The 24,954-nt window shown below is 38.1% G+C and overlaps 1 protein-coding gene across 15 annotated transcripts in view; it reads left to right on the top strand.

Moving 5' to 3' along the window:
* The window catches only part of LOC138023726 (3',5'-cyclic-AMP phosphodiesterase 4C-like), a 72,391-nt gene that overhangs the window by 22,509 nt on the left and 24,928 nt on the right, over positions 1-24,954 (top strand). For 6 of the 15 annotated variants that reach the window (XM_068870771.1, XM_068870777.1, XM_068870769.1 and 3 more), the window contains 2 exons: positions 16,896-17,041; positions 23,844-24,032. In XM_068870771.1, coding sequence (XP_068726872.1) covers positions 16,944-17,041; positions 23,844-24,032 — 287 coding nt within the window. In that variant the 5' untranslated portion in view covers positions 16,896-16,943. Of the gene's footprint in view, positions 1-4,893; positions 4,984-14,544; positions 14,682-16,349; positions 16,686-16,895; positions 17,042-20,624; positions 20,868-23,843; positions 24,033-24,954 lie in introns of those variants that run through there. The other 9 variants (XM_068870770.1, XM_068870772.1, XM_068870776.1 and 6 more) reach the window with 5 other exon arrangements.

Here is a 24,954-nt window from a genome sequence, read left to right as displayed (position 1 = left end):
CTTTAGAATTTTTTTTTCCTGTTTCATTTTTATCGTTATCTTTTCGAGAAAACTCGGATCCTACCAAACACCAGCTGCTATCATTGGTCTCTGTTCGATTTCATCACCCTTTGAATTCTCGTTTTTGTCAAAGGTTAGAAGGAAATCTTGGCTGACGTCATTGTTCATATTTTGTTTCATTATTCAAGGAGAGAGTATCACGGTATTGCGCAAGTTCTCGCCATAACGATTGTAACTGTTATAAGTCAATCCGAAGCGACGTTATAATTCGTGCCGGGAATTTACACTTGCGTGTAAAAAACTTCTCGATTCAACAATCACTAATGAGCTAAGGGATGAGCGAAATTTTCACGTGTACGTGTAAATTCCCCGCACGAATTATAACGTCGCTTCCGATTGGCTTATAAAGGGTGACATTCGCAACGGCTAGAACATGCACGCTACAGTTATACTCTCCCTTTAAACATCAAGCCATTTACAAATTGACTTCAAAAGGTAAAAGAATGAGTTAAACTTAGTTAAATCTCCAAGTTTTATAAGCCTTTTAACTTTGATAAATTCTTGGCGAGCAAAAGGCGCTAATGGTCCGAATTTTCAAAGCATCATTGCTCAGAGATTATTTCTTATATTGGGTTCAAATTTCAGAGATAGCTCATTACGAAATGCACTTTCAATATTCAGTACTTTAGTATAACCCAACTAGTGGACTAATGGAAATCCTGCATTTTAAATGGCTACGCTAGCGAAAAGCGTGACGCTTTCTTTCGTTTTCTTCAACTTACATTTGCTAACTTTATTTTGCATTTTCTGTCCGACTAGTTGGATGATAGTAAAACTATTAGACCCTTCGCCCTCAAGGGCCACGGGGCCGAATGGGCTATTGACCCGTAGGCCTTGCGGGCTACCGGTCTAATTGTTAATTATTCTGATTAGAAAACGATAGGTTTGTACTAGTGAGGCAAAAATTGTAAACAAAAATTACATTGCCGCAGGCGGTGAACTGAACGTAGGTCAGATGTGGTCGACCCTACCGTTTTTCCATGTGTGGATTTCATGGTACTAGTTGAGCACCGCGTCCTTGTTGCTTCGGCAGCGATGTCCCCCTTCCCCCCACCCCTCCCCCACCCCTCCCCCACCCCCATTACAATGTTGATTTTTCACGGTCTCCGAAATCAAGATCCGTTCATCGATCGCTCGCATGTTTCAACATTGTCTGAGGGAAACTGAGGAGGGTGGGGGAGGGCGATAAAGGCAGCGAAAGAAGAACACGCGTTGATAGGAAGCGTAAATTGTCTACTTTTCGCCCAAAATTTGACAAGTGTCCCGAAGTCTTTTGACCCGGATTGTAGTTTCACCATCAAGGCTTTAATTCGAGTTTGATTTTGTTTTACCTAACTATGCAGATCAGTTGTTTTGTCTGTGTATTCAAATGAGGTCATGTTGCGTTGAAAGACCCCTTGGTTAGCTGAACGTCTCGTTGTAATGTTCCGTTTATCGAAAACTTGAACTCGATTTGCGGGGCTTGAAAGATCATTGGATTACTCGTGACTTTGTCAAACGAAGTTGCTGATAGATTTCTTTATTACCGCGTATACCGGCGATCTGATAGGATTAATGTACACTTTGTCTGCGTTATAGCGATGCACTGTGAGGCCATTCGGTCGACCTATGTACAACCGGGAGCTGTAAGATGATATTACACGCATAGCTGATAAAAAAAGTGGAAAACGCCACTCAAAACACTGCGCACGTACGTAAGTGCGACGTACACCCTACGCTGTACACGCGACTATGATTTTCCCAGTGTGCGAATTCGAATGTTGTCACGAACGCAATGTCTGACTGAGTGAAAGGTGGCCAAAGAGAACACGCTGTGGCAAATTCTTCTGTTTATACTGCCATTTTTAATGGGGTATAACAGAACAGGTGCATGTTGACTTCCGCTACCTTTTGCAACTGGTGAGTCTTTTTTTTCAGATATGACATCCGGTTTGAAATATCGGGTTGAAGTTACGCGCCACTTGGTTAAAACTGAGTTCCGTATGTCCTTCTTGTCAAACTTGCGTCATTCCATATGTTAAGAACATTTTTTGCGATTTCCCTTCACCATCGACTGAACATTGTTTTCCGCAAAATAAAATAAAAAACTAAAAAAGAGGAGGCCCGCAATTTCATGAGGCTAAACCCTTAAATTACATTTTCCAGAGCTTTTATTGGCTTAGTGGTCATCAAATATTGGCAAATGAAACATCTGTGACTCACTCACAGTGGCCATATTTCCTTGGAACAATTGTCATTCCAAGAAACATAACGGTAAAATGGAGGATTTTACGGGAAAAAATGCTAATTATCAATAGCTGATGTTCTTTACAGAGGGTGTGAATGGGGTTAACCGACTAGCGACAAAGGGCTAGAAAATATTACTGACTACCGACAAAACGAGGGAAAAATTACCGACTAGCGACAAAAAAATTAACTGGGATTTACCGACAACCGACAAAGCTTGCCCGCCCCACCCCCAAGCCAGGGAAAAGGTACTGGGAACGAGGTTGCATGTGGACCCCCCCCCCCCCCCCATTCAGACCCTCTTTACAGCGGTTATCTGTCGCACGCGCCCTTCAACGACTTTTTTTCATATTTCGAAAGTAAAATTTAGGTGGACGTCAATCAAATGTTTCCATGACGATACTTCTGTTCTCTTGGCGGCAGTTGTATTCGTCATGGAAACGATTGAATGACGTCAACCTAAATTTTATTTTCGAATGTGGAAAAATGTCGTTGAGGGGCGCGTGTTACTGATAACCGCTGTAAAACATTATCTGATTGGTGGATTTATGTTAGCACGAGGCGAGAGCAGACGCCGTAAGGTTCAAATAGTCAATTTGTGGCTGTAAGAACCCTACGGCGCATGTGCTACAATGTAGAGTTTCCCAGAGCCTAGAGTCATGCGCAGACCTGAGATCCGAGGCTCTGGTGACGAGAATGAACTCAACCCACATACGATCGCAATGATAGGAGGCCCGAATGAGGGCCACAGTGTTGACCTTAGTCCCCAGTGCGCATGAGCACGTGGAATTCCCGGATAGTGATCCTACAAGGTATTATTTGTTTAAGACGTACCTTCGGTGGATGGACGGGAATGTTGTTTTCCTTCGATAGTAGTAGTAGTAATAATAATAATAATAATAATGATGATGATGATGATGACGACGTCAACGACGCCGATGACGATGAATAATGATGATGATGATGACGATGATGATTTTGTTGAAGATACGTAATGATGATAGTCACGGTAATGATGATGATGATGATGATGATGATAATCACTTTATTCAAGTCTCAAGCTCCACTTCTTGGGGAGACTTTAAATCAAATCAAATCAAATTAGAGCAAGTCAAATCAAATCAAAGGGGTAAAAAAATCTGAGGGTAAAACCGGAAGAACCAGAAGAAAGCTCTCAAAGTTGTAGTACTTATATTTCAACCGGAATACCTGGAGAAAAACCTCTCGGAGCAGAATCGTTAAACCACAAACTCAGCCTGCACCTGACCTCGAGTTCGGCAATAGAATTCGTGGAAGGCGAATGCTTTTACCTCCACACCAACACTGCCCCTCGGCAAACCCGACGTAATACGAATTATTCCCGCTGAAAAGAAAAAAAACGAAGAACGTGTAAAGCGCACGGCGTATGCTTCGATGTAAAGTTCTTAATTTGTATCTAAGAACTCTCTCATTCGTTGCGCCTTTTAATCTTCAGCTTCCGCGCATCAAATGAAGACATGTCAAGAGTCGTAAATTGAATGTGGGATGAATATTCTCGTCCCCAGCACCCTCCCTTTCTTTTGGTCACGTGGTCTGCGAAGCGTAGAGCTCTTGTCAATCAATCAATCAATCCGCAATCAATCAATCATTCAATCAATCACTCAATCAGTTTATTGCAATTAAAAATGACAAATTACAGTCCTAGGTGACCCGCAATTAGCAAAGCGGCTATTCTAGGCGGGCCGCCTTTCAAAAACAAGTAGTCTCTGCTAAATACAGCAACAAGAAAAATGAAAGTCATGAAGCTAAATACCGGATATCCGTAAATGTTGGACATCCGTTAGAGTATGCGCAATACTTTCAAATTTATCAGTCCTAACAAAGGGAAGAGGGCATAGTGGTATATTGGCTGCTTCCTCAGTGCATGGATTGTTTCGAAGAAGCGCATGAAAAGCCTTTGATTGCGCCAAAGCTAGGTGCAGGCGACGCAGTGATTTCGAGGAAACTTGCGCGCTTTTTACGGCGTGGTCATAGCTTTGTGGTCGCTATATTTCAAAAGATTTTATTTAATCTTCTGTGAAGCGGGCTTTGCTCCAGTTGTTCTTGCCATGTGGACCGGAGGTAAAATGTAATGAGTAGCGCTTGTAATTTAAATTCATTCTGCGCATACTCTTTCTATCAGGAAATGAAAAAAAAATTGAATTGTTAGGTGCGACCAGAGCCCTCCATTTCGCCGACCACGTGGCCGTGGAAAAGGAGGGTTCTGGGAACGAGAATGGGGGATGAAGCACAGGTGTGTTTCAGAGGTGGCAACAATATTCATGCATTTAAATCTCTGCGCTTGATTAAAATTACACAAGACGCGATCTACTGTAAACGAACATCTGGTGAAACACTTCCTAAGAAGGAAAAATGTGCATTTATAGTCGCTGCCAGTTCCTCTAAAGCGTGGTCGGTCCAAGTGAAGCGCTGGTTCAGTTAACAGTCGTTCACAAGTTAAAATTTAACAGAAAGCCGGTTGAAAGCTGGTGGAAAACTTGGCTTTGTCAACCCACCATGATTGAGCAGTTAATACCCACGTAATTTATTCAGCTATCTTTAAGACAAAATATTTCATTTCGTTGGTAGAATTTTAAAGGCTAGTGTTTGGACTTAAGCTCTTGGAATCACAACCTTTGGAGAACAAAATTCAGTTGCATTGAAAAAATTGTTAATCGGGTAAGTGTTTCTTTCATTTTCTCATCCATTTGTAGGCGTATCATTTCCATTAGAGCGCTGTGGTATTGAGAAACAAAGCGAAAGTCTGCAATTGTTCGAAAAATATCAGTTTTCTGAATGCAGACGGAGTTATATTTGTTTATTTATTTGAAGGACAAGCGTTTCTTTGACCTGGCTGTACAGTAACTAACTACAAATCTTTATATTTCCGATACTGTACTTATATTTGATCACAGCTAATCACCTGAACATGAAGGAAGTGTTGTTCTCTCTTCCATTTTTTTCTTTTCTGTATTTTTTTCGTTAATAGCGATATGTCAGAGTTACATCCGCGCTGAAACTAAATTAATCTTGTTTATATCGGATCAGAATTGAATTTGGTTCAGGAAGTATTGCTGTTTTAGATGTTTTTTTATTGATATTAAATTCTAACATAAATTTCGGCATGCGACTTTGTTCTTCTTTTGAATGACAAAAGAAAGCAATAAATTTTTATTGCTCCTTAATTTTCTTTTGTGGTCTGGCTAGGAAATGAAAAAAATATACACAGGTGATCGTGGTCGAATTTTCATTGCTTGTAATCGCGTCATTTAAAATTAATTTGACCACAGAGGGAAGAAGGTGATTGGTAATTTTGGGCTATTAAGCCATAGACAAGTATTAAGGCACTAAAATGGGCGGTTTTTTCCTCCTTCTGCTCATTGCTTTTAAAAGTTTCTTAGACAGTGACAAAAATGACGGCTTTATTAGTACCAAAAAAGTTATATTCAGTACCGCAAGAGAACAGCTTGACAGGCAGAATCACTAAATGTCTCTCATCAGCCCACGCGTACTTTCCTCTTCAATAACTACAGAATTATGAATTTTTAGACGTAACCAGATTTTTTATGCTTTAGACTTAGATTTACATTGTACTTGATGTAATTCGGAATAATCGTATTTTAAGTTGTAAATGGTGAATTAACCTTGTCAAATGAAGTTAACATGCATTCCTAATTTCCCGTATATTTCCTCACAGTTTTAATTCTGCCTTGGCGTTGCCTGGTGATTGGCCGAAGAAAAAAACGAATTGATATAGCAAAGAGTGTTTACTTCAACGCTCAGGCTGAAATTTGTGTTTTTTTCCAAAAAACAAAGAAACTAATTTAACTGAAGCTAATTTATCGCTTACAAGCTGACGTCTGATCGGCTTACCCTTGCCGGAGAAAGAATTGTAAACCGCTGCGAGACTTAAATCCTAAACCGTACCTTGTTATCTACAAATACCAAGTAACTCCCCAAAAGAGTGACACGAGTACAAGAGAATTTTTGATGCTTTTGCAAGCAGTAACTTTCCATTTGACGCCTGCCGTGACGTAAACTCGTTGATAAATCTCTGTGTTAACGCGGGCATTGCATTTTCCCCTCGTTAAGCAGCAGGCTTAAGATTTCATTTTTAATTGGTTCTTTTAATAATTTTACCCCTATACCGAATTTTTTAAATGTTGAACTATATCGCTCGACGTTCCTTGTGTTTTCCCGCGCTTGAGGCTCTAGTTATAATAATAAATTGTTCCCTTGGATTTTCTGTCTCTGTTGTGATTGGTACGAAGTCACCGAAGGAAGGCTGAGAACACTCAGGGTCTTTAAATAACTGAGGAGAAAGTGCTGCCCTTGTAATTACATCTGCAAATGGTTAGACTCTCTAGTCTCGGATAAGGACGATAAGCCGGAGGTCCCGTCTCACAACCCTTCAATGTTCATAATCCTGTGGGACGTGAAAGAACCCGCACACTTGTCGTAAAGAGTAGGGCATGTAGTTCCCGGTGTTGTGGTCTGTCTTCTGTGGTGTATCATGGTTGGGAGGGTAAATGCTCGGATATATTAGCTACACCAAGCTACTCTAAAAATCCGAGGGTAAATAAAAATATATGATATGATAGGAGAGCCCTTTTCTCAATCACTATTTTTATTTTTGGCGACGCCTTTAAAATCGGATCTTCTGGCTTAAAGAACTCTGTTGGCACTTCACACTGGCAGTTGGAGGCCCCGTGACCCAATGAATATTTTAAAAGCATTGTAAGACTGGCTCGCACGCGTTTTTTCCTCGTTTAGCCTTCATCCTCCGGATATTGGCATCTATTTCTCATTGGCTAATTTTATGTTCTACATGTACCTCTTTCTTGTGTGCACATTTTTTTTTTTCCCAATTGTTCCATGGTTTTAAGCAGTCTTTAGATGTAAGACTCATTATTTCTTATTGGTCTATATCATTTTCGGCTCAGTTCTAAAATGATATCGGCTAAAGTAGCCAATAACGTCGTCTTGGTCGAAAGCTCTTGAAAGCTGCTTTACAGGAATCCTGTAATGGTAAGTGCTAGAGAGTGATATTCTTGAAGTCCTCCAGAGCTGTAAGCGGAATTTATCACTGATGTTACCAAACCTGCATTTTTTTTTTTTACTCCAAAGAAATCAATGCTTTGTTAGAAGATGAAATGTTAAGTCGGTTGCTGGTCCAACTTATCATCAATTCCTAGAAGGCAATTATCAGTGTTTTTAAATTTATTTTTATTATTTCATCTATTGTAAGCATTTAATTGTTTTTGCGCAAATTACCATACATTAATAAGGAGTTTCCACATGATAACAATATTCGGATTTTTTCTCCAAGGTGAACGAACCCTCTTGTTACTGTAAAGAAATAGAGCGAAAGTTCCAGGTTCTGATTAACAGAAATAGCATTTCTCATTCTTCGTCTAATCCATCCACGTGACTGCGAGATGTGATCTAGTCAAAACAAACAGTTCATTACGAAGTGTTGTTATGGCTGAGAAAGAATGGTTTTCATTTTGGTATATTGGCATTTTATTTAATCCATTTCATCAAAACATTAAAATTTCGGGTTCTTTGTTTTAGTTACTGTTTGTCGTTAAAGTGTCGGTTACTAACACCTGCAAGATCCTTTCGCACTTGAACGAAGTACTTCGAGCATTCGTTGATATTTTGTGAAGGAAAATCATGCAACAGCTTTGTCAATATGCGCGGGAACTCTCACAACTGTTGTGTGAAATCCTTTTATCACCCCTAAAGCAAAGAACAGTCAAGTAAATTTTGGAGTTTTGTGTTTGAAACAATGCCGTTCCAGTTTGTATCGTGGTTTAATTGCAACATAGTTCTCGCTGACGTCACTTGGCTGACACCAGTGGGACATAACCACAGCTGGAGACTTTCTACCTAAAAGGTTAATCGACTATTGACAAATTGTGCAAGTGAATAGCCCACTTTCGATACATTAAAATTCAGTCCTAGACAAAAGACATCATCTCGAGGCTCTGGGGAATAAATATACGGATTTGTACGAGTTTAGTCCCCAGAACCTAGAGATGATGCCTTTTGTTTGGCACTGAATTTTAATATATCGAAAGTGGATTATTTTATTCATCTGAAGAGTTTCAAGGGACTTCGATGAAGAGGTTCTTCAACGATCTCTTTGAGAGAACTTTTAGGTATGGAGGTAATAGGTTAGATTCTTCATTCTAGTGAATCCAGAATCTTTTTCCTTCTGGTGAAATGGACGCCATCTTCACTGGCATCTCTGTTGGTAAATGATGGTTTGTTTTCGCTGATGAATACCTTTTTCATTCGACATTCATCGTTAATTTTGACTGAAAGCAACAAGACGGGTTTTTTTCCTTTTTCATTTCTTCGTTTAAATATATTGTGAGATTCAAAGCCCGCAGACGGTAGCCTGTGGGGCAGTTTCTCCTTGGTCAAGGGAATTTTCTCTCAAACCTGCTTTCACAATGTGTCCAAAACGTAAGCATTTTCTCTCCTCGAAAGTTCCAAACATTTTTCCCCCTGGAAAGCCATTGATTACTTTGCTTTATGTATATTCTAAAAAGAAGGTTTTTAAACAGGAAAAGCAAAATACAAAATATATCAAAATATCCAATAATATGGAATAGCATCCCTCCAGATGTAAGGAAATTACTCAAGTCATGCTTAAAGAATAAAATACGAGACTACCATTCTTTCAAATTCTCAAACAGGAGGAGGATTATGTTGGCATACCAACTATTACGTCACACTTAGAAAACGCAAATAAATGTATATAAAAATACATCTATATTACAATAAAAATAAGTAAGGATCATTCGGTAATAAGGAACATTCGTTTTAATATGTAATTAGATTCATTTCTCACTCAGTCCGCCTAGATTAGCAGTTGCTATTTGCGGGTAAGAGTGATTCTTTCGTAATAGCTAAAGTACTTTAAAATAATAAACTTGAACTTGAATAACTGCAATCCGATGCTTGGAAGCACCTAACTAAACGTTACCATTTCACTCCGAAATAGATCTTAGTGAAGTTTTAAGTCTTTGTAGCAACGAACGTTGGGTTATAGGTGTTTGAAAAGTGAAATTCTTTTTTATTTAATGAACGTTGTTACATAGCGTTATGGCAACCGCTCGATCAGATATCTCGTACCCATTTCATGGTCAGAACTTATTAAAAGTCAAAGAGACTCGCCTAGCTTAACTGACTTGACTAGCTGACATTTAAACTTTCGTGACAACAGTAGCACTCTGGAGACCTTTAGACTCTGTAGGATTTACCTTTTTTTTATTTTTTACTGATTTGTAAATACTCATCTATTACAAATATGTTATTAATTAATTTTTGTAGTATCCCGAATTAGTCTATTAATTAAGGCTAAATCCGTTGCCTTTTAATGAAGGTTTTACCTTACTTAACAAAAGGCTATGGGTAGCCTACACTTTGTTCGCAGGGATTTTAGCCAATTTTCTTTAAAATTCACGGTATCCAAGTGACTTTTTTTATGGTTGCAATATCTTGTTCAATACCGTAGCCCAAAGACCACATTCCGTGACCCAACCCTATGGCTGCGTGCGCCCGGGGGGGGGGATTCCCATATGAAACAGACGGGGATGCTCGTCGTCTCGCTTAGGGGTGTAAATTTTTGATTTTGGTCGCGCTTAGGGTGTTCAGGGCAAAGCGCCAATATTCTAAGCCGCCAAGGTCTCCTTTAGGGTTCCGCGAAGAAACACAGAATTACGCGAAGAGAAACAGAAGTCAAATTTTCTTTTCAACTTGTTTTTAGGGGTCAAATTTCCTTAAGCCATGCCCAGATTAGTCTCCTCTTGCGGTCACAAAAAGCTTGAGCCACGCCCAGATGGTCTTCTTTAGGGGTTAAATTCAAAATTTTCGACGAGCATCCCCGTCTGTTCCATATGGGAGTCCCCCCCCCCCCCGGGTGTGTGCGATCGTAGAATATGTGAAAACTGTTGTTGACGGCGTTGACTCCAATCAAAACGACTAAACAAATGCTTTACAACTTTCTACGATGGTGTCTAAAAGTACTTTTTCCAAACAATACCCAGAATTCCGGTAGAATTATAAAATTATGCTATTAGCCCGGTAAGATGTGTTACCGAGTCATACATAGTGCATTGCGTACAACGAAAACACAAAAACTCGTTTCCGGTCACGCACACATTAATACATATTTCCCCGTCGATCTGTCGCGTAGTACGCCCGCGATCATCGCGATTTCCTCTGAAGGAGGAGATACCGAGTTCGAATCCTACTTGGGCTGCCTTCTACGAGGCAAAGAAATCTTACGCATGCGCAACCACAGCGCAACCCCCCCCCCCACCCCCCCAAAAAAAAAAAAAAAAAAAAAAAAAAACCCGACTCGAATCCTACACTTATAATTACATAAAGAACTGGGAAAAACAGTACGGTTTGCAATTTTTCGCCAATTGTATGGTCGTATTTTAATAGTTTTATTTTTATTTTATTTTTATTTTTATTTTTATCATATTGATTTTATTAACAAGACAACAGTAGATAGTATATTTTTTGCAATTTCGTTTGACGAAAAGACAGGCGGTAGGTCTTTACTGGAACCAGGAAACGAGTAGATTATTCGAGCGGGAAACTAGGCAGAGCCGGTAAGGCGCGGTGCCCCTGACCTCGACCCGGTCTCTTGCGCGGTTTTCTTCACTTAGATTTTTCCATTGGCTTTGTATTCGGTATATTCTCCATGTGAGAATGCCATGGATGACCTCGTATATGTTCGTGCTCTTTGTAAAGCGTCATCTACAGTCTGTAGTACTTTGTATTTCCCAAGGTTTGAATAGTTCAATCCGACACTATCCGCCTTAGATCGATTGTTGAGGACTGAAGCATATGGTTATGCGATAATTTGTCAATTCGGTTCCTGACTATAATTGGGAAGTGTCGCCGTTTTAAATCAATGTTATTATCGTTATATCAACCCCCGTAAATCGTCTCAAAGCTCAGTGGTAGAGATTCCCAACTAGCAAGGGGAAGGTAAGGAAGCAATTGCGTCGGATAACTTCTATCTTGGACTGTGAATAGAACACAAAGTATCCTCCAAGGGATAACCACGGAGTATAAAGCAAAAGAGGGAAGCGGTAACTTAGAACGCTTTCCTTTTGACAGAAAAGACCAGCCAGAGCTGGCATTTGGAAGGACTAACTCTACAACTCCTTCAAAGTAACACACTTCGAGGATATATACTCCTCCAGAAGAATGCGAGGGCTTATCATACAATTGTTCCTTCAAACTCTTGTTTTCTTTTGCAAACTAACTGGTCTGGCCTGCCAGTTTTGACAATGGGAAAGCGCCCTTAGATATCGATAAATAACATGTCTAAGATACTTTCGATCTCTCTTTTGTTTATACGTCCAACGAGGACGATGCAGAACTTAGCAAGCAGTAGTAAGTTTAGTGTAGATGGGAAAAAATAGACCGATTCGGCTAACGCAATGTTGTACCCAATTCAAATCTTCCGGGGTTAAGGTTCTTTGTGTGTTGCATTTGCATGATAATGTATAGCATTCATATTTAAATGATATGGAAATACTTGGAACAAATTGTTTTAGGTATAGCATTGAGTTAGCCGAATCGGTCTATTGGATCTACAATGGTTGCTTGATCGTGCATTCGAAGGGCTTTAAGTACCAATAAAGGCAAGTGAGCAGTCTGTATGTAAAAATGTAAGGCTCACAATAAGATATGAATGAAGGGGTAGTTTCTAAAGAAACTGTGGTGCTGCGTCGGTGGGGAAGTAGTATACAAAAATTTGGTTTTATCAACGGAGTTGATAATGTAAATTGGCCACCGTACAGAGATTCTAAAAGCTGACGTTTCGAGCGTTAGCCCTTCGTCAGAGCGAATCGAGGGATTATGGGTTACGCGTAGTTTTTATAGTAGAGTAGGAGCTACGCTATTGGTGCATGGTAACATGGCAACGTGAAAAATAGGAATATAATAGTTAAATGAAAAGCGCTCGTTAATACCGTGAGGATTAAGGGTGCCGATTTGAAAGATGAATTTTTGTTCCAGATTCTTGCGGCTTTCCGTCGTACCTAGATGTAGGGAAAGGCCGCAGGTAGCCATGTGTTTTTTGGAGTGGTTAGGCAGCCTTGTCATTCTTCTCAACATCGCGAAGGTGTTCGCGGAATCGGTCACCTAGTCGTCTACCTGTCTCACCAATGTATAATTTATTGCATAACGTACAGGTTATGCAATAAATGACATTTGCGGAGGTACATGTGAAACGATCGGCGATCTTAACAGATCGCTTAGGTCCCGATATCTTGCTAATGTTAACAATGAAAAGACAAGTTTTGCATCGTGAGCGCGCGCATTTGAAAGTGCCGGGTTGCTCGTTAGTTTTGAGCGCGCTTCTAACTAAAAAGTTGCCTACTTTTTTGTCGCGTTTGAATGAAATAAGTGGAGGTTGCGAAAAGATTCTACCAGTCTCGGGATCATTTTGGAGTAATTTAAAATTACTAAGAATGATGCTTTTGACTGCGTGATTATGAGGATGGAAAGTGAGGGTGAATGGAATTCTGTCATTCTTACACTTGCTTTTCCATCTTAAAGCTGTTTCAACTGGTTTTTGATAGATATGAACCTTGGCTTTATAGACTGGAGAAAAGAATGACGGAGCATGTTTGAGTTTTTCATTATGGGTTTGTGCACATGAAAAATAACGCGACCGATTCAAAACCAGATGCGCATACGCTTATCTCCAGTTCAAAGGTCGCTCAATCACCGGAGCCTCGGATCTAATGTCTGCTGCAAAAGAGATGAAGTGAGGGACGGGATCAGTCGCATGTTGTCATTCGTTTTCGAAATACAAGGATCCGCTCCACAATTCATGTTGATATGGACCGCCGAAAATGAGGCAAGAGCCTTTAAAGTCAATATTTTCCTCTTAAGTCAAACGTTCTGTCACAGGAAGTCGTTTGCATATGTTACCTTCGGTTCAATTTCCAATCGTTTTGGGAGTGCGGTTAACATCCTCCTCCCAGCTAACGGCTGCATCACTGGTCAGCGTCGTCTGTCCGTGACGTAGCACCCGTCATTACTGATCACGTGAGTGAAAATACCCTGCAGATGGTTTTCACCGGACGTCACAGCAGCCATGTTGGTGGACAGAACAATAGAGAAAAAAGTCGTTTGGGAAATTGACTCTATTATAATGCAATTTGCTCTTGTTTTGTGCAGCAACATGGCGGTCTCATCGCGTGATTGAAAACCATCTATAGCCGTCAATAATCTCGTTTTCCCTGTTATGACATTTTACTGTCAAAACAAATGTTTCTGTTTTAATCAGCTGGATCAACCTGCTAGGAACAAAGCTTCTCAGTAGGGGATCTACTCATTGTAAAATGCAAACGAACCTATATAGACTGGAGGTTTACAAGCTACAGCATACAGTCACACGATTCCATACCAACTCATTTTTTTCAATAACCACATACAACTAACAAGGACATCATGTGCTACATATCCCTACGTCTCGGCAGCATTCCACTTACTCATGATAATTACTAGTTTGTACCATGTCATTAACCTGACTTTAGCATGACAGTGTTTTCACATCCGGTATTTTATACTCAGTCCGTAGTCAATATTTTTGTGTATTGACCGCGTTCCTTTGGGCTTGATTCACAAATTTTTCTTGAGTGGAAAGCGCCTCCATCAAATTATTTTTTTCTCTTTAAAGACGTCGCCCCCTTTTCACCCTGTGTCTTCTCGCGTTACAGTCCTACGAGCGACCCCGATATTTTAGTTCTCGAAAAAAAAAAAAGAAAAAAATACGAAGAAGGTCATGAGTTTATAGGAAAACACTTGTTTAGCTTTTAATCTAAAATTTAAACATTGGTTTTGCCCGTACATGTTTCAATTGATTTCAACGCCAGAGTATCCGCGTGGAAGGAAAATATGTTAACACAAACTCTCTACTCGTTTCGTCCCCCTGCCAATCGAGCCCTTTCTGCAGCTTAAAACTATTTTTTTTAAAATTACTTTTGTTCTTTTTGTTTGTTTGGTCTTTTTCTTAATCACGCATTTGAAAGAATACAAGCCGTTTCGGCAAAGGGCAATTTACAAGAAGTTAGTCAGTAAGTTCCTTTAGCCAATGAGCAGACAATGAACACCTGTTTAAGAATAGACAGCTGCTTTGGATTGGCTTCCAGTCTTATGGACATCTTTTGGTATACTACGGCGTTTTGTTCAGCGAGAATGATTTCTTTATAGAAACTTGTGAAATCAATTGATTTTTCTGTAACACAGTCCTGTCCTGCAAAGCCACGATTTTCTTTGTCCTCGACATGTCGAAGCAGCGAAAATATGAAGCAACGACTTTTTCAAAGGAGGTAATACTCGTCATAGGGCGCTTTCCTTTTGTCAGAACCGGCCGGCCAGACCCATCAGTTTGCAGAGAAAATGCAACAATTTGAAGGAAACACTTGCATGATAATCCTTCGCATTCTTCTGGGGGAGTATATACATCCTCGAAGTGTGTTACTGAATTTAAAGGCGTTCAAGTTGTAGGCCGGTCCGTGTCAAATGGAAAGCTTCCATAGTTAGAAGAGATGTTCTTTATCTCTTTTTTTCGCCCGGCCGTTTAATTTTTAAGCTTTCAGAATATTCATTTTGACAAACCTGTATCGAACGCTGGAAATTTCGGGTGATCATAATATTTTTTTCAAGAAATGAAATTTTTTTTTGGTTTTTGGCCCATCATGATCTTACATCTGCATGATCTTTCGTGTCCAAAAGACAAATCGCTCAACTGAATAGTTCAGTGTACTCGGTGTCGAAGCGACTCTGCGACACCAAATTTTTCTGAAAGCAAAACTTCCAAAATCCTCGTAAAAATATAACGACATTCTCTTCCAAAAAAAATACAAAAGAAAAAAACTTAAACGTAAGCTCTGCATGACCATTTTAAATTTTACAATCCTCATCTTGACGGTTCTGACAGCGCCATGTGCATCTGTTTAAAAAGGTGGAAATGCTGTCATTTTCGTAGCTCCCAGATGCTATAAATTTTGTTCAGCAATCAGTCTTTGACTTGGGCAATCCACTCTGCAAAAATTGTTTTGATCACTGTATTTTATAATCTTTTTCAGCAGATCGTATGGCATGTTTTGGCCCGCGGCGCTTTTCCTCACACCAACACAGCTTATCAATATATAAAGTAAAGCGAAAATTGAAACATTACTGACTTAATTTGAACAGAGTTGACGTGAACCAGAACTAACAAAACTGAAATAATTCGTGAAACCTTGTACCTTTCCGTAAACAATTAGTTTTGCTTGCCTAATATCGACTTATAGCTGATTTTTTCAAGGGAAATTTATAACACAAATCCCAAAAAACCCTCGTGTTTGTAAAACTAGTAAGCCAGCCTTCAACAATTTACTGTTACGCTTGAATAACATTCTTGGTTTGTTTTCGCTGGCCTAGCTTCTAGAGGGGTCAATGGTTTTCTATCATGGTAATCTCCTTTGAATGACAGATATGATATTCATAAAGAGCTCTGTTTTGCGAAGGATCAATAGCTAATGGACAGCGATCTATGAACATCATTTATGCATAGCTTATTTTTCGGTTTTATGTAAATTGCAGAAGATTTCCGATCAAATCTGATACTCTTAAATGCAAATATTTCCGTGTCCTTCAATTGCTTTCACATCTCACAATGGCTTGGTGTGGATGGAGGTCACTTCGGGTTTATTATCTTTCTCTCGTAAATGACCTGTCATATAAACTCATAGACATCTAATGATTTTGAAATAAGAACCAATACATCGAGTATCGAGGGACAGAATCAATCGTGCAGTTAATTTGGCGCTGTGTGAGAAACTGTATTTTCCAGTTGAGGTGACAGTCTCTTTAATTCTAATTTTCCACTTTGAAGCCTTTTTAATGGACCAAAAAATATGAAATTAAAAAACAATCCTCCTTTAAATACTGGTCGTGACATTGTCTTTCTTATGTTAATTACAGCACTTAATGTGTCCTTGTGATGTCACTCGTTAGTTAAAATTGAGTGTTGAGGAGGCAGCTTGTGGTACTCGAACGGTTCTCCGAAAAATCAGCTCATAATGATTGCTAAACTGATCTATCTTTGGGTGTCTTTGGCGAAATTTTCATTTGAACAGCTATTCATTCAATTCGATCTCTACGATGTAATCCACATTGTGTTTCTCGGATTACTCGGTGTTTGTTTGAGAACCTTTGATCGGCGTGAAAGGAACGCCACGAAGACGGTCAGATCAAGTCTTCGATCTGTCTCCTCTCTAGGTAGAAACCGTGGATCGGTGTCTTTTGCAGCAGGGACAAAATTTTATCCGATCCAAAGCTATACACCGGTAGGTTAATCACCGATAATTCTTCGTGGATGCATAACAATTCCTTGAAATGAACTGCATCTTTGTCGTTTACCGTACGAGGCCATAGATCCTTCAATTTGTATAATAAACAACAGTGATCGGTATTCGCTGAAAATGTCCCGGGGGCATTGCTTTTATATTATGCGCAAAGCTGTTAGTAAACATTCTTTTTCTCTTGTTGCGTTGTAGTTAAACTGGACACTTCTAAGGAACGTAAGCGCAGTTACCACCTCCACTATGTCAGAAACGTGGAAAACGCAAAGATCTTCGTTGAAAATCTCCCTCACCACTGACGAAGGCGAGGAAGTGTCAACGGAAGGCGAGGGAAAAACAAGGTTTGTAATTTAAAGTTTTTGTGTGCTCGTGTTAATTTATCGATCACTTACGTGGTTTTACGTTTTTACACCACACGTGCGATTTTGAAGGTTGAAATCGAGGGCACTGTCTCCATGAAAAGCTCTTTTTAAAGTTTTATTGTTTTTCCTTGTGTTCTTCTGCTCACTCATTCGTAATACAAATAATATTGCCCGGAGCTAGTAAGAAGACACGGCGAGTTTGTTTACATTCTGTCAACATACGTTTAGTTTTCGATTTTGCCAAAATGTTGTGGTTTCACCGGCCGCTAAATTTGTTGGTCGGTTCAGGAAAAAGTGATACCGGTAATCACAGAAGCATTCACTTGCAAAGAATCGTGGCTCTGTGGGAACATTACCGTAAAATCGTTTTTTTATCGGAGATTTTATGGTCTATTCAACATTTTTGTGCTGTTATATTACTACGATAACTTTTCAAGAGAATTGTTTATGAATGTGGTGGATCAATTTGATATGAGTTCCAAGCAGAAGCTATAGCTATTGATAATTTATTTTAAAGCACTGTGTGTTTTTTTGGCGGAAAACTATCTACTGCCATGACAGTTTAACTCGAATAAATTCAAGCACACATGTACGCTACGTTTTCAAAATAGACAGCTGGTGTGCATTCTGTCAATCTATTGTAGGTTTAAAATGTAAATCTTTTGGTTTGTTTCCAAGTTAAAACTATTGTCTCTTGACTTCACTTTCTTTCGTCTCGGAAGCTAAAAGTTGGCGATTGACAATATTTTTGTTACTTGGGCCGAACACGTGGCACTAAACCAATTAATGATTGAAAATTGTGGAAAACTTTTGATGCAAATGTGCGCAATATTGAGATTCGTATTTTTAAACGAGCGGGCAGAATTTCACATTTAAATGCATATGTAATTTTTCCGAAATCTGTGGATTCGCATTAAGAGGTCGTCCGATTTTTGTTAAATGGAATGGATCCTTTTTTGTATTCATGCAACTTTATTATTTATAGTTTTATATTATAATGACTGACACTTTTTTCCTTTCGTGAATTCGTTATTTCATTCTTTTTTCATCCAAGTTTTCATGAATTTTCGCTTTTTATTTAGGGTTTAAATTTTTTTTTTTTTTTAACATAACTGTAGTGTTTATGTAATGAATTATTTTTTCTGCATGACTGCATACATGTAAATTTTGTTCCAAATTTATGCTTCCATCTCCTTTTCATTTACAGGATGTACCTCATTTTCTAATTAATTAAACTTATGCAAATTTATTCTTAACCTCAAATCATCAGTTACAAGATTGTCATGGAAAACTTGTCTTCATTACGATAGTCCGTGGAATAGAATATTATTTTATTCAAGGTGTTGTTATCCTTTCCTAAGAGCTTGAATTTTTTGTTCAAACAAAATCCTTAATGAATGTGATTGTAATGTTGTTGCTTCCCGTAGATACACTCTTGCAAGGCTCCAGGCAGGAGTGGTTGGATTGATTTCATCTTTCTTCACATATAAGCTTTGTGCTTATCGCTCAACAAGCCAATAGTCCGTGATATGCCTTAAATTTTGTAGAAGAAAAAAACAACAATAATGGCAAGTTTACAGTGAAGCCTAAATAATTGACTTTTATTTCCTATGCTTAATGTTTTTACAAAATCTTTTTTTTTTTTTTTTGAAGAAAAGATTGGAACCTGCAAAAAATACCAGGCACAGCAATATGGGGGACATGTGGATCCCAGGGCCGAACATGACAAATTCCAGTACCATTCATTGCAAAGTCGCGATCTGATTTTTGTTGTGGGGACCGAAGGCAACAAAGTCCCCATAAAGAAAATAATATCCATGTTGTGCTTAAAGGTTTTTCCTGGTTCCAAAATTCTTAAACCAGTTCAATTTTGATTTCCCTTTGTTTCATATTATGATCATGAATATCAGACAAAGAAGAATCAAAATTGGACTGGTTTGAAAAATTTCAAACCAAGAAAAACTTTGAACCACAACAACTACATGTCATGAGTTTCCATTTCCGAATTTGCAGCAATAATTTATTAATGTTCAATCTTACACTGTCATTGTATCAGACTTTGTAACCCTTTCTGAAAATTGTTACCATGTTGTTATCACAATTTTTATAATGTCATTATTGTTGCCATTATCAAATCAAATTATCATCATTTTTGACATATCAAGCTAATTTGTTTAAATGTTTATCCTTTCATGGTCGTCTTTATTTTTCTTTGTAGCAATTAATTAATGTACATTGTACATGTTTTTGATGGTGTGGGTAACATTTTACAAATTATTCAGTTTAAGAATGTTTAAATTTGATGTTTGATTTCAATGATCGATAGCGTTTTAATTTAATTAAGTCAGATATGTATTTGGTTGGTGAATATAAAATGCAACTTTTCAACTAGGCCTTAGGGATGGTGCATGTTGTGGTAACATTTTACAAATTATTCAGATTAAGAATGTTTAAATTTGATGTTTGAATTAAAGGATCGATAGCATTTTAATTTAATGAAGTCAGATATGTATTTGGTTGGTGAATATAAAATGCAACTTTTCAAATAGGCCTTTCATAATTAGGGAGTAGAATGTACTTTAGAAGACAATAGTGGTGGCGTTACTTTAGAAGTTGTGTTGGTATTGGTATGTCAAGAAGATATTGATAGAAGATGCATTTCATGGTAGTCTAGCATTTGGTCTTAACATTTTGAAGGAAAAAAATTGTTTGATTGTTATGGCTCATCAAAGCATTACCACTATAGAGGATAAAAACTTGACAAGACATCCGTTTTTGACCAACATTTTAAATTTGTGAACCACTGATTACTGGAAGGTTTTTTTTTTAAAATCTACTGTTTGTCACCAATTTACACTTGATTGAATGCAAACAAGGAGGGCCTGCAGTGTGGATGTCAGATTTACATATCATCCGGGCTTAGCTAATGTTGTGTTGAATGCAGCCATCTTTGTTAATGCAGTTTACACGTTTACCCTGCATTTTGTGCAGATAAAAGGTGTAAATGATACAGGTAATTGTCTGTCAGTTTTATAGCTTAGTGTAAGAAGCAGATGAGTCTGACATTCCAGCCAAAACGTATTCTGTTTCTATGGCACATAAAATTATAAATAATGCATGCAGTTGTGTTTGTAGCTTTTGCAAGCTTGATTGATTGCTGTTGTATCACATGGCCTACAAGGAATAAATTTCAGGCTTAACAGTTCCCTTTGCTTTAATTGATGGGGAACTTACATTGTAAAATGAGCTTTTAGAATAGTTTTGGCTAACTTCTGAGTGTATTGTAGTATCAATGTTCATAATCATGATTTTCCTTCCTATTTTATATTTTCCTAACCATGCAAAAGTCCTTTAAGATGGAAAGCATGGATTAAAAGGAAGGTTTTGAACAATTTTTTTTAATATTCAAGATGGAAAGCCATTAAACATTTCTTTTTTAACATAATATTAATAATAATTCTGGTTGATTTATGCAAGTCTCCTGTCTTTGTCATCAAATACAGCTGCTGCCATAATGGCAAACAATGGACCACCTCCATATATGGACTGTACTGAACTTCTACTCAATGTATTAATCCGAAAAGCAAAATATTCAAGCAAACTTGGGTGAACCATGTATGTTTTCAGTTTTTACTTGACTTTATCAACTCTACTACTCTAGAGGCTGGTTACAGAGTCAACATGACACATGGAAAATCGACAAAAACACAACATGGATCAGAAATCGGTTTTTGCCAGCTGGTCTAATGCTAATAGAGCACAAAAACATGGGGGCCGTGGGTTCAAGGAAACAGACCTCAACATGGTATTTCTTCCTTTTAGTCTGTTTTTTAACATTTCCGTTTTCTTATTTCTATATATTTCTGTAGTTCAGGCTATATTTTAGCAAGATTTGACTTGACAGGTGTTCACAAAATTGTGTACCATGTAAAATTCATTCCAAAATCTACAAAGATGTCAGAGTATTTCTGTCATTATCTAGTGGCTATATGTGCAAATTTCAGTTTTTGAAGTTTGTCATGCGGTTCCCATTTAAATGGTTTGGGCCTTTCTTCCCAAAGGTTAATTTTTCTTACAGTTATTCAAAGTAATTTTTGAGTAGAATCTTCAAAGATTTCTCAAGAAACAGGTTGACATTTAATATGAAATTGAATGTGTTTGGAGCCTGTAACACTGTTTTTTTGAGTGAAGTGTGTTATCAGCACTTTACAGGAAGGAATTCTTTTTTTTGAATACTAAATCTTTGAGACTAGAATTGTGTGGCTTGTTTATTACCAGTATTCACAACAGAAACAGGTGATTAAAAGGTTTATGCTCCAGCTCCTGTACATCCATTGAATCTAAATATGTAAACTTACACATGTACATGAATAGAGCAAGGAGTACTGTTTTTCATAACATGAACCTTTATAAGTCAGTGTCTAATTTTCCATTTACACTAGATTACTGAACAGTTAGAATTTTTTATTGTGATGTGCTTTTCATGGATGATTGCTTAAGCTTAAGAATTTTTCAGACAGTCGTGTTTTCAGTTTGAGTAATTTGCATTTTTGCTAAGATCTTCCTCTTTGAGTCGGTGGCTTGATGTTAATACAGACCTACTGTAAGTTAAGTGGCAGAATATTTCCTAAAATATTTGACTAAAATGGCTCCTTTAGTCGCTTCTGGCTTCTAAAATGGTTTTTATTTACATGTACTGTAAAAAAGAACATGTTTTAAATAGCTTTGTAGAGGTTAAATGTTTTCTGAAATTTAATACCCAAATATGTGAGGCATTTCATTTTAACACTGACCATTCTTAAAAACATTACGCTATTCATGTTAATGAAGAGTGAAAATTTATTGTTGTAAGTAGGAAGCTATGGTCTTCATGTCTCCTTTCAAGTTAGTCCTTTTAACTGTGAGTCTCTTTGTCAAGTATTTCAACCAAATTGCAGCACAGAGTTTAAACATTATTTGATATCAGTGTACATGTGGTGATTGATGAACTACTTGAAATGAAATTATTAATATGAATCCTCATGCAGTTGTTACTAGTGTCATACAAAGGAGCTTAACTCCTTTTTCTTCCACATTGGGGAAAGAATATTCTTCAGACTTGTGTAAAATAAACACCCTACTCAAAAAAGTGGTACTTGAGTATTTTTTGTACAAATTATTACTCCCACTTTCAGACTTGATACAGATGCAAATGTCAATTTGGAATGGTCACACTTCAGGATTTCACCCTCAGACACAAACATTTACTGTACAACCACCATAGCTTAATTCTTGCAACATAATACTGGTACCATGAGAAGTATTATAGCCTGAGTAGCATTTGTATGGTCACACTTTTGGACTAAAGATGGAGACGTTAGAACCTCCTTGGATAAAGCAACAAACAACACTGCTGCTCAGAACCTTTCGTTTGATTTGTGACCCTGGACTACATCTATGTTTAAAAACAACTGCCACGGCTGCATGGAAACTGCAGCCTTGTACATTCAGCTAGAAAACAGTCTTGTTTACTTGTATGACTAGGGGAACTTTTCGTTCAATAGAAATTTTTGACAATTTTGTTTGGAAGTTCAATGGAACAAGATCTTTTCTGGAAAAAAAATTCGAAAATTTTTAGGTCAATTGAAGGGCTGGATGCAAAAACCTAGCATTAAAGTGACAATTTCGGTCGATTTTCAGTTTTACTCAAAACTAGCCCAAATTTTGCAAGTTGACTGGAAATGAACTTAAGAACAATGCCCTGGTATTTTTTTAACCGATTTAAGCTTTATCTTTGAGAAATAAGCTATGCAAAAACCCTATCGGCTTCGCGTTTGAAAACAATGGAATCAGCGAAGCGACACTTACCATTCATTGTTCGATACATACATGATCGCAGCAAGTCACTGCATTGGTAGCGCAATCGATTAAAGCAAAATATTTTCAATTGAAAGATCTTTTCTGAAATGTTTGAAAGCACCCCAGGATAATCACAAGTCAGTGGTTTTGCCGTCCAAATAAGCAAACAGTAATACTCTAATACAATTAATTGTAGTAGATAGTGAGAAAGACTTGGTATCTACCAGTTTCAATCAAAAGTGATGTACTACTTGCATTTGTTGTTTTTGGAGGTGCCTTTTGTTTTTAAGCGGATAATATTATTGAAGTCAGTCTTCTTGATATTAATTTATTATTAAGGATAACAACATTGTATTAAAGTGTTTGTTACATACTGAACTAGAAATAATTGCTGCCAATAGAATGATTTCCAAGTTGGTGAGAATTAAAACTGAAACAGTCTAGTCCATTTTGTTTATGTATTTAGTGCTTCAAAACGTTGAAATAACGATGACTATAAAAGTTAATTTGCATCTCAAGGTTTGACGCAGACTAACTTTAACTATGTACAGTAACATTAATATGAGGTAGTGCGGCCTTGTGGTCGTTGTAGTGCTTGCCTTGAGATCCGGAGCTCCCGTGTTCAAGACTCGTTTTGACCACTCGTTCAATTTATTCCTGGTAGTCCCTGGTTCAACTTCTTGGATGTACTTGTAAATAGCCAACTGGTTTGCCTCCAGCCAGTTGAGAGTCTTAACAGTTGTTGTTGTGCTGTTTCGATGATTGTGTTTTATTGGCCCTGAAAAGCCCCTATGGGGAGTGGTCGATTAAGTATGTATTGTATTGTATAACCCCCCCCGCCATTGACGAGTAAAGTCATCTGGCATTGGACAGAGTAAAATCTATTAGACCTTACTCTTCGGAGTCTGTTGATTAATTTTTCTTGTTTTCTGTTTCCTGGCAGCTTTCCAAGGAAGCGTGAACGATCAAAGTACTCGTCCCAAGGGGAAGACTCAGTTGAGAGATCAGATGGGGACAGGCTCACACTACATGTCCCCACCCAACGACGGGAATCATTCCTATATAAATCTGACAGTGAATTTGAACTAGCATCCAAGTGTGTTACTTCAAGGCATCATTCTTTCAGTGAAGGGTAAGTCTGTTTTTCCATTGTTATCTTCAGTTTCAAAATCAACTCCCAGCTTATTCCATCTGGCTCTAGTGCTGTGCTCCGAGGTCATGCATGGACCGTGTTCATCAGCCTAGCACCTACAGCTGTAGCTGGCTGCACAGCTCCTTCGGCCCAACCTTGTTGAGCTGTGGCCTTAGCAATTCAGTCTCTGACTGGGAGAAAGGGCAAGTAGCAAGTCAGATATTATTATTTTATTAAAATGAGAACTTCACATGATACAGGCTCTGCTCTACCAGCAGAGAGGGACCCCTTGTGCAACATTCGATAATTTGAGTTGCACCTCTTGTTTATACAGGGTATCATTAATTCTGATGTTTGCTATCATAATAATTATGCCATGTAATGTAGGTTGTAGTTTTGATTTTCGACTTGCAAATAAATGCCAATCGTTTCATACTGCTTCATAATATTCACAGTGTCCTTGTGTTTTATTTTTTGTTTGGTTCATTCAATTTTGGAGAAACTATTAATTTGAAATAGTTTGAATAATCAAAACAAAATTAATAATAATATTGGTGTTCTTCGTTTAAGTGAGTGCAATCTTGAGTAAATATGCGTCAAGCTTAAGGCTGCTGCCTAACAGTTGCCTGGTTGCCTGGGGAGCCTTACGTGCCAGCACAGGCAACCAAATTTCTGAAAGAGTAGCCGAACTTATCACAAGGTGATTCATCCTCACTTTCTGGGCTCTTGAAAAAATTATTCAGGCTACGAACTTGTAATGTTGGAAGCCTGAAGGGCTCCGGAAAAATTTTCTTACGCAGCACGTTAAAATTTTTGTTCATAGTGCAGATGTCATCACCAAAACAAGTAGTATTTTCTTTCAGCATTTAAGGATTTTCAAGGTTAAGAAATCACATATTATACCACGTTTTTCTGGTATTAA

The sequence above is a fragment of the Montipora capricornis genome, chromosome 11, assembly GCF_036669925.1.
Source record: "Montipora capricornis isolate CH-2021 chromosome 11, ASM3666992v2, whole genome shotgun sequence".
NCBI classification, from domain to species: Eukaryota; Metazoa; Cnidaria; class Anthozoa; order Scleractinia; family Acroporidae; genus Montipora; species Montipora capricornis.
Note: the sequence above shows the minus strand (reverse complement) of the source record. Positions and strands in the feature narration are given on the sequence as shown.